This window comes from Nothobranchius furzeri, chromosome 10, assembly GCF_043380555.1.
Source record: "Nothobranchius furzeri strain GRZ-AD chromosome 10, NfurGRZ-RIMD1, whole genome shotgun sequence".
In the NCBI taxonomy this organism is placed as follows: Eukaryota; Metazoa; Chordata; class Actinopteri; order Cyprinodontiformes; family Nothobranchiidae; genus Nothobranchius; species Nothobranchius furzeri.
The window spans coordinates 41776272-41792539 of record NC_091750.1 but is presented as its reverse complement, the minus strand read 5'-3'; the positions used below and the strand labels follow the sequence as shown (position 1 = coordinate 41792539).

Here is a 16268-nt window from a genome sequence, read left to right as displayed (position 1 = left end):
AGAGGAGGGAACAAGGAGTGGACAGTAGAGAGGGGGACGGGTGCAGGGAGGGTGCTAGTTAAGAAGATGATTTCTGAAGAGCAGAGTCTTCAGGAGTTTCTTGTCAGTTGAAAAGGAAGCCCCTGTTCTTGTAGTGCTTGTTACGTCATTCCCCATTTTTGGAACGATGCATGAGAAGAGCCTGGACTGTCCTGAGCGTGTGTACGCACTGCTAGCCGACGATCCTGTGATGACCGGAGTGGCCGGGCCGAGACGTAAGCCTTTGCAAGAGGATCCAGGTAGATAGGAGCCGTACCATCTCGGACTTTGTATGCTAGTGTTAGCAATTTGAATTTGATGCGTGCTGCTAGCGGTAGGCAGTGGAGCTCAATGAACAGAGGGGTGACATGTGCTCTTTTTGGCTGATTGAAGACCAGTCACGCTGCTGCGTTCTGGACCATTTGAAGAGGTCTCACAGTACAGCCTGGAAGACCAGTTAGAAGGGCATTGCAGTAATCGAGGCGGGAGATGACAGTGGATTGCACCAGGAGCTGGGTGGCATGTTGTGTTAGGTATGGTCTGATCTTTCGTATGTTATACAGCGCAAAGCGGCATGAACGAGCAACAGAGGCAACATGATCTTTAAAGGTCAGGTCTTCATCAATCACAACACCCAGGTTTTGAACTGCCTTTGACGGAGCCAGAGATAGGAAGTCATTTTGGATTGAGATATTGTGCTGTATGGATGGTTTTGCTGGGATGACAAGTAGTTCAATTTTAGAGAGGTTGAGTTGGAGATTGTGGGATTTCATCCATTTTGATATGTCAGAGAGACAGTTTGATATTCGTGAAGAGACAATGTGGTCGTCCGGTGCAAATGACAGATAGAGCTGGGTGTCGTCTGCATAGCAGTGGTAGGAGAAGCCATGTGATCGAATGATCTCACCCATTGAGGTGGTGTATATGGCAAAGAGAAGAGGTCCTAGTACAGACCCCTGGGGGACTCCTGTGGCAAGATGGTGCACGGTAGAGGAGTGTCCAAGCCAAGATGCACTGAATGATCATCCTGTGAGAAACATTTCAAACCAGGCATGTGCTTTCTCTGTGATGCCCATGCCAGAGAGTGTGGACAAAAGGAAGCCATGGTTGACTGTGTTATTTTTTTCAAACTTTATTTTCATTTATTCACTAAAAGAAAAATAACAATATACAAAAGTAAATGACTAAAACAAAAGGAAAAGGGGACAGAAAGAAGACAAAACTTATGTTGTCTGCCCCTTTTAACTCTAATAGTGCTAATACAAATGAAATAACAGTATCATTTTAAATGAAAGTTAAACATAGTGATTGCTGGAATGATTAGTTAACAAATTTTCCATTTATAAAATAAATAAATAAAAACCCAAATTAACACAAAAGGAGAAGAATATTTACATACATGCAAACTTATATATTTAGACATGCATACATACACTTTCATGGTCTGCGTCTGTGTCTTCCCTTCTGTGTCTCATAGCGCCCTCATGTGTCGTTTGTCTGCGTCTCAGTTAAGTGTCTTATGTTGTTACCCTTTTTAATCATTCCTCCCAGGTCAGCTCCAGCCTCTTTGTCCCCAGCTCGGTGTGTGTGTGTGTGTGTGTGTGTGTGTGTGTGTGTGTGTGTGTGTGTGTGTGTGTGTGTGTGTGTGTGTGTGTGTGGTTATGTGGTTATGTGTGTGTGGGTGTATGTGCTATGTCCTCCTCCAGCTAGTTTGTGTGAGCCCTTCCCTCTGTCTTTAGATAATTTTTGTTTAGTTTTGTGTTTAGGTATCTGCCCTCCTCTGTTTCTGTTTTCCCCATTTAGATAAGTATTGTCACCTGCCTTCCCTCCAGCCCTCACTCCACACACCTGCTTCCTGTTTCCTTAATTGCTCTCCCTGTGTATTTAAGCCCTGTCTTGTCTCTGTGTCTTGTCGGTCCATTGTGTTTGTATTCTGTCAGTGTTTGTTCGTGCTCTGGGTGAGCTTTTGTTTCTCCAGCTTTGGAGTTTTGGACTTTAGGCTCGCTGCCTGGATTTATCTTGTTCATCCTCCCAAAATAAAGGATTTTACCTTACATCATCTCCTGCCTCGTGTCATCCTGGGTTGCTGCATATTTGGGTCCTAACATCCTCGAAACGTGACATACACTTTTCTTCCCCTTTTCCCCCCTCCCCCCTCCCCTCTTCCCTCACTTGTTTATATAACAGATCTATTTGAGTTCAGCATTTCATTTTTAATCAGATTTTTATAAGTAAATATTGTTTTTGCGTCTTTGTTTTCTGTACTCAATTTATTCCATATTTTCCTCCATATGAAGAGATACAAGGGTTCTTTACAATTAACCTATGCCTAGGTGTTATAAATAATTCTTGTTCTTTTAAATCATATTTACTTTATCTTTTTATAAATCTTTTATTTAAACTTGCAGGAAGGTATTTTTGCTTGCATTGTACATACATTTTAAGATATGATAGTCCACTAGGTCATATAATTTTAATATTTTTAATTTTATAAATGAGGGGTTGGATGGATCTCTGTAGCCACTTCTTGAAATTATTCTTATTGCTTTTTTTTGCAGGATGTAAATTGAATTTGTATAAGTTTTATATGTTGTTTCCCAAACTTCAATGCAGTAGTTTAAATATGGTATTATCAGTGAACTTTATAATAAATATAGGGAGTTATTATCCAGTGACCATGTTACTTAATGTAACATTGCAAATGTTTTAGCTATTTTAGTGTTGATTCTGTTTATATGTGGTTTCCAGGATATTTTTTCATCGATGATGACTCCCAAAAATGTAACTTCCTTTACTCTTAATTTTGATATCCTCTATATTTAGTAAAGTTTTTTCATTAAAATTTGTATTACCAAATATCATAATACATGATTTATCACTATTTAATAGAATTGGGCATCGAGCATCGATTGGAACCGGTTCCAACTGTTCAATGTTTTTTATTTCGATTCCGACTTTTGATTCCTAGTATACTGACCAGAAGAGGAATCCGCGGCTGATCTCCGGGAAAAATAAACATGATCTACAAATTGTGATCAATGCTTTGCAGAGCTGATCACACCAGCTGTCTGTGTGCAGCACCGAGTCCCCCCTCCCCCCACCCAGATATAAACAAACGCATCTGCCGAACTTTTACTTCGTAATGCATACTTTAACTCCTGCAGCATAGAGGAAACTTGTTAAATATGTCAACACGGTGGATTTAATAGAAGCTTTAAAGAACAAACTCTGGACGGTGTGAGGTGAGTTTGTCTCACTGCAGAAATAAAAACACACACGGAGCATCAGCAGTCAGACGCAGCCGCTCACCAACACTCGTGTGTATGTGTGTGTGTGTGTTCTTGTACACACTACATACTGAGGACCATTTTGACCCTTTTCCCTACAAAGTGAGGACATTTTTCAAAGTGAGGACATTTGTTTGGTCCTCACTTTTTTTAGAAGCATACCAGAAGCTTACTGTACCAGTTGGAGTTATAGTGTGAATAAAGTTTTAGTTAAGGTTAGGGTTGGAATAGATCAGCTTGGGTTATGGTCATGGGTGGGGTATCGGTTAGGCATGGTGAAATCACAAAAATGAATGGAAGTCAATGGAGGGTCCTCACTATGATAGAAAGACAGACATTCATTTATACAGAGGAACATGCTTACACAACTAAAAAACACATTTTATCTGTTTTCACAAAATCAGATATGGTATGGCATGATAATTAAAATATAAATATGATTAAACTAAATAAATTAAAATGTGAAATTCTATCAGTTGCTCATTCTGCATTGACTTTTGAGAGTGAGGAGACCATGCGATATGGCTGCAATGCTCTCCAGTGCCAAATCGTTTATGAATTAATGTCTATGATGTCAGCATTAGAATGATAATCAAATAACCTGTTCGGTGGATTTCAATGAAATATATAGAAAGCGCAGATGCTTAAGTTAAATGAAATAGGTGCCTTTTTTATTCAAATCTGCTCTTATAATCTTATTATTATTTATTCTACTCTTTGGCATTTATAGTATGCCACATGAACCATAAACGCTGCAAGTTGTGAAGCACGTTCCATCCGCGAGCCGCATCACCAAGCGGAAAGTGAATGCGTCAAGCATAAACCAAGCTTTAGCAGAAGGGAGTGCAGTGTGCACCCCTAGTGGTAGCTTAAGGTATTTATATTGTGCCATATCACACACCATTGTTGGCAGAAGAAGAAGTTCCGACCAAAGAAACATAATTTTGAATAAAGTCCCAAAAATTATTGAATTAAAATGACTCAAATATCGATACTTTAATGAGAGTATTGGTAGCTAGAATTGGAAGTATTATTATTTTGGCATCGATCTGCACTTCCCTACAGGAGTGATATGAGAATGTTTCTGCTTTTACTTTAAAAATTCAGTTTTTATTGCTGTTATTACTGTTGATTTAATTTCCTTTTTAAAAGTGAGGCATTTGTGGGGTTGTGAGAAGCCCTAAATAAATAAACATTGCCTAATTGATTATTGTTTGTGTGTCAGACTTTAAAGAGTTAATTATCTGTAGTAAAGTGTTTACAGCAGTGTTGTTTTAGTGAGTCCAGATAGTTTTATTTAAGTTCATAGGGTGGTTCTTGTTTATGTCTCCCCAGCTGTCCCATGAACCCGTACACCAAAGTGCTGTCTAACGGGAACGCCACCACCTCCCGTTTATCCGTACAGATCTTCACTTTCGTCAGCCTGAAGGTCATCTACCTGCACTGCCGGATCCAGATCTGTGTGCAGAGGGGCTCGGACTCTTGTGTGCCTGTGAGGGATTTGTACTCCTTAAACATGTCACTGACCGACCATCAAGCATCTGACAGCTGGAATAGTTTTAGACTGTTCATGGAGTTCGATCTTTTCTTGCAGGAATGTTTTGAAAGAATGGCTAGGAGTTCGAACCCAGATGGGATGACGTTGTGCACATCAGGGCCTGTGATGAGGCTAAATAATGGAGGTGAGGCATTTAACAGTCTAACACTGAGAAATGATGGAGCCATGGCTGTGATGTGTTTGAGACATGATGGAGGTGTGAGTTCATCATACCCAGCCTGCGTCTGCATGTTGGACTGAGTTAGCTAAGGTCAGACATGGGTGCCATCTTTGCTGACTCTAAAAGTGAAGGAGTAATAGATGCTCAGCCAGATGTGTTTATTCTTCCAGAAATGCTGGAAGGCAAGGTGGACACTGTCCACATCATCGGACTCTCCTGCCTTGGAGTCGGCCTGTCGCTCTTCTTCATCGTTGGGTTTGTCTGCCTCTTCTACTACCAGAGGAACCGAATTGGACACTACAACTTTGGAACCAAACCCAAACAAGAGAACTTTACTTACCTTGCCTTCAGCACTTAGATCAGTGCTATCCAGCTCTGGGGACCACGACCCTGCAGTAGCAGGACTAGATAACCCTGACTCAGCATTAATCATACAGCACAGCTGCCACTAAGTGTCACTATAACATATAAAGTACTGAATATGTTTACATTTTACCTTCTGAACATTTAAAGCAACAATAATATAATGTGTTTGAAATAGAAATATGTATTTATCCTGAATCTGCTCTAATAAAATAGATTCAACTGAACTAAAGCTGAGTGAAATGTAAAGACTAGAGCCAGATTAACCCTTCATAGACAACAACTCTGCTTAATCTTCATCTATAACGGTTTGCTGGTTAAACTCCGCCTCTTTGCCAGGGTCTACATAGGTTATCCTGGACCAGAAGGACATTCTATAAAAAGATGAGACATCTGTAAAGAATAAAAACTGAAGAGCCTTTATTTTATTCAGGCAATTGGTAGTGGGGGGGGGGGGGGGGGGTTTAGAAACTCTTGTGTTTTGGAATTAGCAAAAGCATCAAAAGAAGTTAACAACATAAATACTGATGAATGCTGCATCATGTCTGATTCATGCCGGTAACATCTACTGCAGTTATGAACAGAGACGTGTCCTTGTTCTACACCAGAAGACCCTGTAATGCTGCATGTTGTTGGTGTCTTCAGCTCGTTGTTTTGTGGGTGACAACCTTTGCTAGAGTTCTTGAAGAATGCGTTTATTTGGGACCTGAATGAAGAGTTTTGGTGGGTGGAGAGCATTCTGACTGTGAAACGAACGGCTTTGCCAAGCTGACAGTTGGTTAGGAGAACTGAAGAGTTTTGCTAAAGTGACCGAAGTATTGAGAAATGTGTCCTAGCATCTGTAAAAACTGTAATAGTTTAGTTAAAATGTTTAGTTGGCACGAACTACCCAGGTAGAGCAATCATCCGGCTTCATGTTCTCGTTGTTAAACGATGGTTGGCAACCAGCCTAATGGAGCATTACCGCCTCCAACAGGTCTGGAATATGGGTTGTACAAGCCACATTGTATCCTAATCCTTCTCTCCTCCTTCCCTATCTTTTATTCTTCTTCCTTTCTTTCCCTCTCTGTGTCACGGTGAAGGGTTTCGAGGAGATTAGAACCCAAAATGCAGGAACCCCAGATGACACGAGGCAGTAGTTGATATAAAGAAATTATCCGTTTATTTGTAGGATGAAACAAAATATAAATCCAAATGACAGCGAGCCAATAAATCCAAAAATCCTGAGATCCAGGACACCGAAAAAACTCCAATGGAGCACAAAAACCTGAGACTTTGAACCAAAAGCTCACCTAGAGCACAAAGTCTGGGGATGAGACAAAAACTCACTTCGAGCACTAAAACAATGCTGACAAACAACAATGGACCGACAAGACACTGAGACAAGACAGGGCTTAAAGACACTGGGGCATAATGGGAGGATGATGAGCTGCAGGTGTGAGGGGAGAGAACCAGGTGAAAGTGATAACTAATCAGGGCGGAGGAGCAGGAGAGGACACCAGACCTAACTGGGAAAGGACACACACACACACACACACACACACACACACACCTAGCTGGAGGAGGCCATAAACACACACACACACACACAGCTGGAGGAGGACATAAACACACACACACTCACACCTAGCTGGAGGAGGACATAAACACACACACACACACACACAGCTGGAGGAGGACATAAACACACACACCTGGCTGGAGGAGGACATAAACACACACACAGAGCTGGAGGAGGACATAAACACACACACACACACACCTAGCTGGAGGAGGACATAAACACACACACACACACACACACACACACACACACACACACACACACACACAACTGGAATAATAGACCTATGGAAATAATGGTGGGGAGACTGAAGGAACACAGGACCTGAGAGGGAATATCTGGAGGGCTGAAGACCAGGGGACACAAGAGGAACACAAAGAGACACAGACACAGACCCAGACCATGACACTTTGTTCCCTTTTTCTTTCCTCTTCCTTATTGTAAGAATTTAATTTACATATTATTTAATGAACCATAAGACGTGAGATTCCATAATAAATGTGAAATCAATCTTATGGATCTTTGGGTACTTTTAACCAGAAGATTGGAAATTTTTATTGCAGGGATTATGTAACAACTTCATATTAACTCAGAGACAAAAGAGAGATTCAAGTGTTAAAAGTTTAAAGATTTATTACTAAACAAATTAAAACTAGACTAACTTTAAACACTAAATGTATGGTGTAACTAAGGTGAAGTGAGACGGAGAATGGTGGAATGTTGTTCAGAACCAGCAAATCCAGAGAAACGATTAGTTCTGATGGGAGTGAAGGTGATGTCTTTGCGCTAAGCTTTGATTTGGAGATTCATAAACACATAAGACGCCATTCTGCCGGCCTACGTACCCTTTTGGAAGTCCCCATCTAGATCAGGAATGTCGAGGTCTAGCTTGACCCTCTCTGGAACCGAAGCCGGTAGGAAAAGCAGCGGTTGCCGACCAGACCAGTCTTGAGATACTTCCGGGTCACGACAGTTTTGTTGGCATCTAGCAAGACCCAAAACGGGGTCGTGATGGTTCAGCTTTAATTCTGAAAGGAACCATTGCTTGGTTGGAACAGCAACAGATTTATCCAGCTTGTCTTTGGTTCTTTCGACTGAAGAGGAAAGTTATGGATTGGCCACTCCGACAACTTCTCTAGAACGCTTTGAACTGGAGTTTAAGATGATGCGGGCATAGTTTTATCATTTGTATGTTTTGATTTACGGTCAAATCAAAAGATGACAGATTTACCAAGCACCACCAAAACCGCACCTCCGTCAGATCTGGAAGATTCTGATTGGATCAGTAAAAGCAATGTGTCATGTGGCTTAACCTTACGTGTGATCAGTCTCTAGTGGGAATATTTAAAGTTATATAACTTATTATATTCTGTAGGATTATAATATCAAGTAAATAATACTTTCATTTCACAAATTGGTTCACATTTTATTATTGACTAACACTTTGTTTGATTAGCTTATTAAAAAGTTCTTTGATTTATTAAAAAGAAAGAGTCCTTTGTCTTCATTCTTCTCTTGCGCTGGAAAGGAAAACAGTTTAGAAGCAGAGCATGAAACCTTGAACAATATCTCCTGCAGATTAGTTCTTGCTGAGGAGGGGGGGGGGAAGGGGGGATGACGTTTAGGTGGAAAACAGTCATTTCATTCCGTTACATTATCAACTTCTGAAATAACTATTCCTATCTACATTCTATGAAAACCCCTACACCCTTTAGTAACTCTACCAGTTCCCTCGCCTGCACCCTACTACTCTCCAACACGCTCGTCAGAGTGAACTTCTCACTACCGCTCTCCTTCATCCTACGCTGCTGAAATTCCATTTCCTTATAACCCTTACACCGCAGAATTACATGCTCTACCATCTCTCCTCTCGACACACTCCACACAACCCAGTCTCATGTTTACCAATCATCTTTAGAGTTTGTTGAATGAGCAATGACCCAATCTGAGTCTGGTAACAACCACCTCTTCTCTCCTATTACCCCTATTCACCCCATGCCCTAACACCTCCTTCTTTACATTATAGAAAGGCCTCCACTTGCTCATAGAATCCCACCTTTCCTGCCACTCATTGACAACCTGCCTCCAGACAACATGTTTCGTTTCAGATGTACTATTAATAATTTCCCTTTCAACACTATCTTCACTCAAAACTTCTTTAGCCAATTCATCCAATTTTTCATTTCCACTGATCCCTACATTAGCTGGCACCCAAAGATAGTGTAAATAACTACCGCTACCCCTTATTCTGTTCAAAGTCAACAGAAGTTCAAACATACCCTGCCTTGTTTTTGAACAAAAAGACTGTAAACTTGAAAGAACAGATGCTGAGTCAGATCACACCACCACTTGCTTGATCTTTGAATGCTCCATCCATCTTAATGCAACCAAACTAGCCACCATCTCAACTGTGTACACTGCCAGTCCATCTGAAGTATGTCTGTTTATTCCGATGTTCTTAGACGGGACTGCTATTCCAAACCCAGTATTTTCAGTGTCTGGATTATTTGAACCATCCGTGAACACGTGCACACACTCAGTGTATTTATTCAGGCTGTGAAAATGAACTGCTGAAACAAGATCCACTCTACCTTTCAATAGCCTCTTCAAATCTAACAGGTACCAGTCAACAGAAGGGGTCCCCAATAACCATGGATACACAACAGGACAAACTTTAATGCCACACACCTGACATTCCTTAGCCCATTGATGTCATGGTCTGTGTCTGCGTCTTTCTCCATGTGTCTCCTGATGTTCTCCATCCCTCTTTAGATTCCCTTTTTGTGTCTTATAGCGCCCTCATGTGTCCTTAGTCTGCATCTCATTTATGTGTCTTCTGTTTGTAGCCCTTCAGGTCATCCCCAGCCCCTCCAGTTGTAGCTCCAGTCTCTTTGTCCCCAGCTCAGTATATATGTGTGTGAATCCTTCCCTTAGGCTTTAGGTTTAGTTTTGTGTGTTTTGGTTTTAGGTTTATCTACCCCTCCACTGGTTCTCTTCCCCATTCAGATAATTGTTGTCACCTGCCTTCCCTCCAACCTCACTCCACACACCTGCTTCCTGTTTCCCTAATTGTTCCTCCCAGTCTTTTTAAGCCCTGTCTTGTCTCTGTGTTGTGTCGGTACATTGTTTGTTTGTCAGCGTAGTTTTTGGTGCTCTGTGTGAGCTTTGGTGTCTCGTTCTCGAGTTCTTGTGCTCTAGGTGAGTTTTTGTTCTAGTCACCAGGTTTTTGGGTTTTTGGATTTTTGGGCTCGCTGCCTTTTGGATTTATTTTTGTTTCTCCTGCAAAATAAAAGTATTTTTACTTTATACCAACTCCTGCCTCTTGTCATCTGGTGATCTGCATTTTGGGTCCTAACCATCCGCACAACGTGACAATTGATTCCCCACGTTACCAAAGTGATCCCTTTGACTTTTTCCATGTTCCCAGCATTCTGAAAGTACCTCCTCTGTGGGATGTGTGTCATTGTGGCTATTAAGATGCACCCAGTAATTCAACAATATTTGTTTCCTTCTAAGATCCAGAAGCAATTCTCCACCTGTAGTGCATTGACTAGGGAGGTCTTAAATGCTCCACAGCACACATAAAGAGCCTGTGACTGCAGAACATCCAGACTGCTGACCCATCCAGCACGCTACACACCCATAATCACAGACAGATCTAATCACTGCCTGGTAAAGTCTCTTCAAAGCAGAACAGCTCACTTCCCATTCCCTCCCAACGTCTCATAACGTTCAGAACTTTCTTGCACTTTGTTTCTATTCTTTCGATATGCTGCCTCCATGCCAGGCATGCATCAAGTACAACACCTAAATACTTTAAAATAACTCACTTTTTCTATTTCCTTTTCATACATACGCATTTTCAAAGTGTCACTCACAGCCTTTTTAGTGAAAAACATCATTTTTGTTTTTTCCACGGAAAACCGGAATTCTATCCCCCCACTCAACCACAATGTTTAAAGCATCTTTCTTCTGTTTTTCCATAATGCGCCATCATCCGTGAACAAACACCTTCCAATTCCCTCAGGAACTTTAGAAAAAAGTCATTGATTATAATGACAAACAGTAGAGGGCTAACCACACTTCCCTGAGGTGTACCATTTTCAACCACATACTGACAAGAAGTCGCAGTCCCAATACGCACCTGTATCTTTCTACCAGATAAGAAATCTTGAATCCAGTTGAAGATCCTTCCACCAATACCCAATCTGTGCAACTTAATAAAAGCCCATCCCTCCACAACATACCATACGCCTTTTCTATATCAAAAACACGGCTAAAACTGACTCTTTATTCATCTGTGCTCTTCTAAAGACATCTTCAAGCCTAACAACAACATCAGTTGTATTTCGAGCTTTTCTGAAACGACCTTGATGGTTCGCTAAAACTCCTCACCTTTCCAGTTCACAGGACAATCTTTCCTTTATCATACATCCATTAGTTTACACACAGCCGACGTTAGAGTAATTGGCCTATAACTACCTGGATGAGATGGATCCTTGCCTGGTTTTCTTATGGAACAATTACAGACTCTTTCCATATGCTTGGGAGCTGTCCCTTAATCCAAACAATATTAATCAAAAACAGCAATGTATTAACCCTTCCACCATCCTCATGGGTGAGGAGTGAGCACCACCTCACCCCTGCTATGTGGACCTCAAGGGATAAACCATCAACCCTGCTCAATGGTCAACTTTCCTGGTGGGGTCACCCATGAGGACAGTAGGAGGGTTAAGCGCTTTCATACCAAGATTTTTCAACATTAAATAACAAATCCGATCCTTTCCAGGAACTGTGGGCTTTGTTTTCTAAAAAGCTCCTACTATTTCCTCCAAAGTAAACAAAACTTCCAAACCCGTATCTGAAAGTGTTTTTTTAAGGCCTCTGGATTCTGTGCTTTTGTTTGACCAGCGTTGTGTTGTCAGCCAGCTCCTTGAATACCCCATAGTGAATAATTGGTGATCGGCTACAGGTGGCAGCTGATGCCGCTCTGCTGACACGTCCACCTGCAGAGTAGCAGACTCAGAAACATGGTGAATGAAGGAAAACTGCACAGACTGTGACCGTTACACTGTGGGGACATTTTGCTTGTCCAAACGATACTAAGCTTTTTTAGACGTTTGGTGTGAATGAACTTTTAGTCTAGGTTAGGGTTAGGCATAGTGGACTCACTAAAATGAATGGAAGTCAATGGAGGTTCATACAAGCATATAAATACAAGTGTGTGTGTGTGTGTGTGTGTGTGTGTGTGTGTGTGTGTGTGTGTGTGTGTGTGTGTGTGTGTGCATGTGTGTGTGTGTGAACATGTGTGCATGTGTGTGTTTATGTGTGTGTGTGTGTCTGTGCATGTGTGTGTGCGTGCTCCAGCTTTACCTTGCTGTCGATATGAGGTCATAGAAGCATAGAGGGGGAGGGGTTACTCCCATCTGGAAGGATGCAAACACTCCACCTCCTAATTAACCCCTTCATTCTCCCAGTCTGAAACCTGGCAACCCATCTCCATAGTAACAAGGATGGTGGGAGACAGGAGTGGCAGTCCACTAGAACATCTGGGAGTTGGTGCTGCTGAAAACATGAAACTGCCTAATATTTATAATCGTCATTAGACTTTTTCTTCCTGTGTGTTTGATGCTGAAGCTGATCTCTGAACAGCAGTGGCTTTATCAAAACTGGTGTTTTATTGTTTGTGATGCTGTTGAATGCACACAAAGTGACTGGAGAGTGATTTGTGATTCCATGTTCTGGGATTGGGAACTCTGGCGTAGTGGACTCCTCCTGTGTGTCTATTATCTGGTCTGTAATCCGAGAAGAAGCAGTGCAGCTCAGCTTGAATAATTTCTCCATCCTGTTTCCATTAATCTGCATCTCACACGTCTGGCTCAGGGAGGATGCTGTGAGCAGGATCAGAACCAACTGTGTGTTTTATGGTCTGGACCAGGAACATGAGCTCTGGAACAACCAGAGGTTCTGGTTGCAGCGGGTGGTGGTGGGGTGGGGGAGGGGTGGTTTACCCAAGGACACACACCCGCCATCTTGTTTTAACAGAGAAGAGGTTTACTCCCGTGAACTCCAGTCATTGATTGCTGCTTTGTGAACTTAGTGAGGCCCTAGAGTCTGGGGTGCAGCTCTGTGACGTTTTGATGATCGGCAGGGACGCCTGGTCCTGTGAAGACTGTCAGCTCTCCCAGCTGGGAAGAGCTCATTTGTTACACACTCACTCTTTTTTGAGTCACTTTGTAGCGTTGGGAAAGTCCAGCAGAGTTATCTGTCCACATTAAGGTCAGAGGTCAACAGACAGAAGTGTCCAGCAGTTCCCCCCCCCCCCCCCCCCCCCAGTGGGTGGAGACCAGGATGAGGTGTCTCATGGAGCACCGAGACGACACAGACACTAGAGCTGCGGTTGACCAGTGAAACACCATAATGACTAGCCACATGGGTGTCGCTACAAGAGGTAACAAGGTCTTGGGGGAACTTCATGGGCAACGGTTGAGTCAACCGAGTCCAGAGCTTCAACCCACAGAGGTCAGTGATGGGCCAGTACTGAAGGACACCACTTTAGCAGACCCCACTGGGGCTCGACACACGGGAGGCACAGAGGGGGCCGGATCCCGGGAACATACCATACAGATCACTGCAACTAAGAGGACCCAAAGCTGAGGTAGAGTTGAAGAGAAGATTCGTAAAGTAATCAGTTCCCAATTAGAAGACGTCTTCGGAAGCTAACACGACAAAACTTCACATAGAGCTCTTAGCGAGATGGTAGTGATGAGAAAAATGGTGGACAAGGGTGGGGCTAACACCCCCTTTTATACTGGAACAGGACCCATGGTAGGCAGGTGTATTTTGTAAGCACTTTAACGTGTGGCTGACCCAAGAATGGCCCCTCCAATGGCAGCCTAAAAGGGCGGAGCCTATACGAAATAGAACTGCAAATGAGAAAAAGCTGAGACAAATAAACACAAAAGAGATTATTTACTGTTTGTTGGGAGCTGTGGTGGGTGTAGAGTCTAATACTATCTGTCGAATGCAACAAAGAGTGCATGGCTGTGATTGGTCGGCCCATTGCAGTGTTGTTAGTGGATGGACTAACACAGCTGAACGTTTTCTTTTCTTGAGATCAAGCAGTTCCAGCTCAATGAAATGTCCTCTCTGTTGGCCATTGCACCTCAAGTGGCCTGGCGTTTACAAAGTTTCTGGCTTTTCAAATCCCAATATCAACACAAGAATCTAAAAATTGTGTTTACAAGCTGGAGAACTTGAACTCATTGACCAGAGACGTCACTGCAATGATAGGCAGACCCACCTGGAAAAGGCGTGTGCCCCCGCCTGTCCCGGCAGACACCAATGGAGAAGTAGAACAGGAAAACATCTGTCAACACGTGTGCGTGAGTGCAAACTATCTGAAGAAGTATCTACTAGGCTTAACTGTTCTGGGAGGAAGGACCTATGACATAAGGTGCAACAGTCTGTCCCTGAAGGAGCATGGGGTGGGAGACAATGTCTAACAGTGATGTTATTCAATTCAATTCAATTCAAGTTTATTTATATAGCGCCAAATCACGACAAGAGTCGTCTCAAGGCACTTCACATAATAAACATTATTTTGTCCCACCTCCGACACTGGATCGAGGAACATCTAGTGCTGGCCTTCTTAACGAGCTTATCTAATATCTCAGGGGCATCAGTAGCTCAGGAGGTAGAGCAGTTTGTCCAGCAATCGAAGGGCTGTAGGATTGATCCCGGCAGAGAATGCTGCTGTTGCGTCCTTTTGGGGAGGACACCTTACCTGCTGGCAGTGGCGCCTGTGCTCAGCAGCCTCACCTGGGGCAGCTGTGTGTAAAGTTGGACTCCTCGACCATCTTTTCCAACTGCTGAGATCCTCATTGGATCTACTGCAGTATACCTTCTAGCCTGAAATTGGGGTGGATGATGCCACCATCTACCTTCTACACTAAGCTCTAACTCTCCTGAAGAGGCTTGGAATCACTGTGAGGATCATGTTTTTTTTATTTCTCCAGTGCTTTTAACAGCATCCAAGCGACCCCAGGGGGACAAGCTGGAGATGACAGAAGTGGACCACCACATGTCACAGAGGGTACTCAACTAGCTCAAAGAGCGTTTGTTAGAAAACAGAGTTGTGTCTGAGAACATGGTCTGCAGTACGGAGCGGTACTGTTCACACTCCACACCAGTGGTTCTCAAGCTTGGTCCTGGAGGGTTGGTATCCAGCGTGTTTTAATGATTTCTCTGCTCCAACAAACTTGATTCAGTGGTTAAATCACCTGCAGGAGCTCATCAGGCTCTGCAGAAGCCTGTTAACTACCTGCTGACTGAAATCAGGTGTGTTGAAGCAGAGTTAAAACTAAAAGTGCTGGATACCAGCCCTCCGGGACCGGGATGAAGTACCACTGCTCTACACTGTAGACTGCTCCATCAGCTGACTTCTACCGAAGTTCTCAGAAGACAGCCATGTTCGGCCTCATCACAGGTGGGGACGACTCAGAGTAGACAGGAAACACAGGATATATGCAACCACCTTCTGATCCATGTGGGGGAAACCAAGGAGCAGGTGGTAGATATCCACAGACACAGGCCCTCTACTTTGGTACTGGTCAACATCCGGGGAACAGACGTTGAGATAAGCGATTCTTTTAGGTACCGGGGTGTTCACAGGACTGGAGCCACAACACTCATGCTCATTTAAGGAAGGGTCAGAGCAGATTCTAGCTGCTGAGGAGACTGAGATCCTTTTGACTGCAGGGGGCACTCCTAACACCTTCTCTGACTCAGTGCTGGCATTAGCCATCCTGTCTGGTATGGCTTGTCTGCTGATGAGACAGAGAATAGATAAACTCATCAAGATCAAGAATGCCAGCTCTGTCCTAGGTTTCACCCTCAAAACAGTGCAGCAGGAGGTAGGAGACAGAAGGACTCTAATGGTACAAAAATCACTGTTAGACAAGCCGCCACCCCCATACATGAAGCTGCTGTGGAGCTGGAGAGCTCCTTCAGCTGCAGACTGCTGCAGCCTATAGGGAACGGTATGGTCCTACCTCCCAGCAGCTGTTTGACTCAACAACCACCACTGCTCCCAACAGAATCCCTTTTGGACCCTCTCATCCCTGCTACTTAGGTATTGTGCACATTTTCGTCATTCTACCAGCACCCATTCATTATTGCATCTGCACGTTCCCGTTTGCTGTAAATGCTCCACACTTTTTATTTCTTAAAAATGAAATAATTTAATATTTGAGTATTTCTGCGTCACATTTTCTTGCTATTTAATCGTCTTTACTCTTTAATGGTTGACTGTCTTTT

The 16268-nt window shown here is 43.1% G+C and overlaps 1 protein-coding gene across 1 annotated transcript in view; it reads left to right on the top strand.

Annotated features, from left to right (window-relative positions):
• umodl1 (uromodulin-like 1) overlaps positions 1-5831 on the top strand; it is a 30701-nt gene extending 24870 nt beyond the window's left edge. Inside the window, exons 13-15 of the mRNA XM_070555654.1 lie at positions 4641-4797; positions 4900-4987; positions 5194-5831. Of these exons, the coding sequence (XP_070411755.1) occupies positions 4641-4797; positions 4900-4987; positions 5194-5381 (433 nt within the window). The 3' untranslated portion in view covers positions 5382-5831. The remainder of the gene's footprint in view (positions 1-4640; positions 4798-4899; positions 4988-5193) is intronic.
• Positions 5832-16268: the final 10437 nt, after the last annotated feature.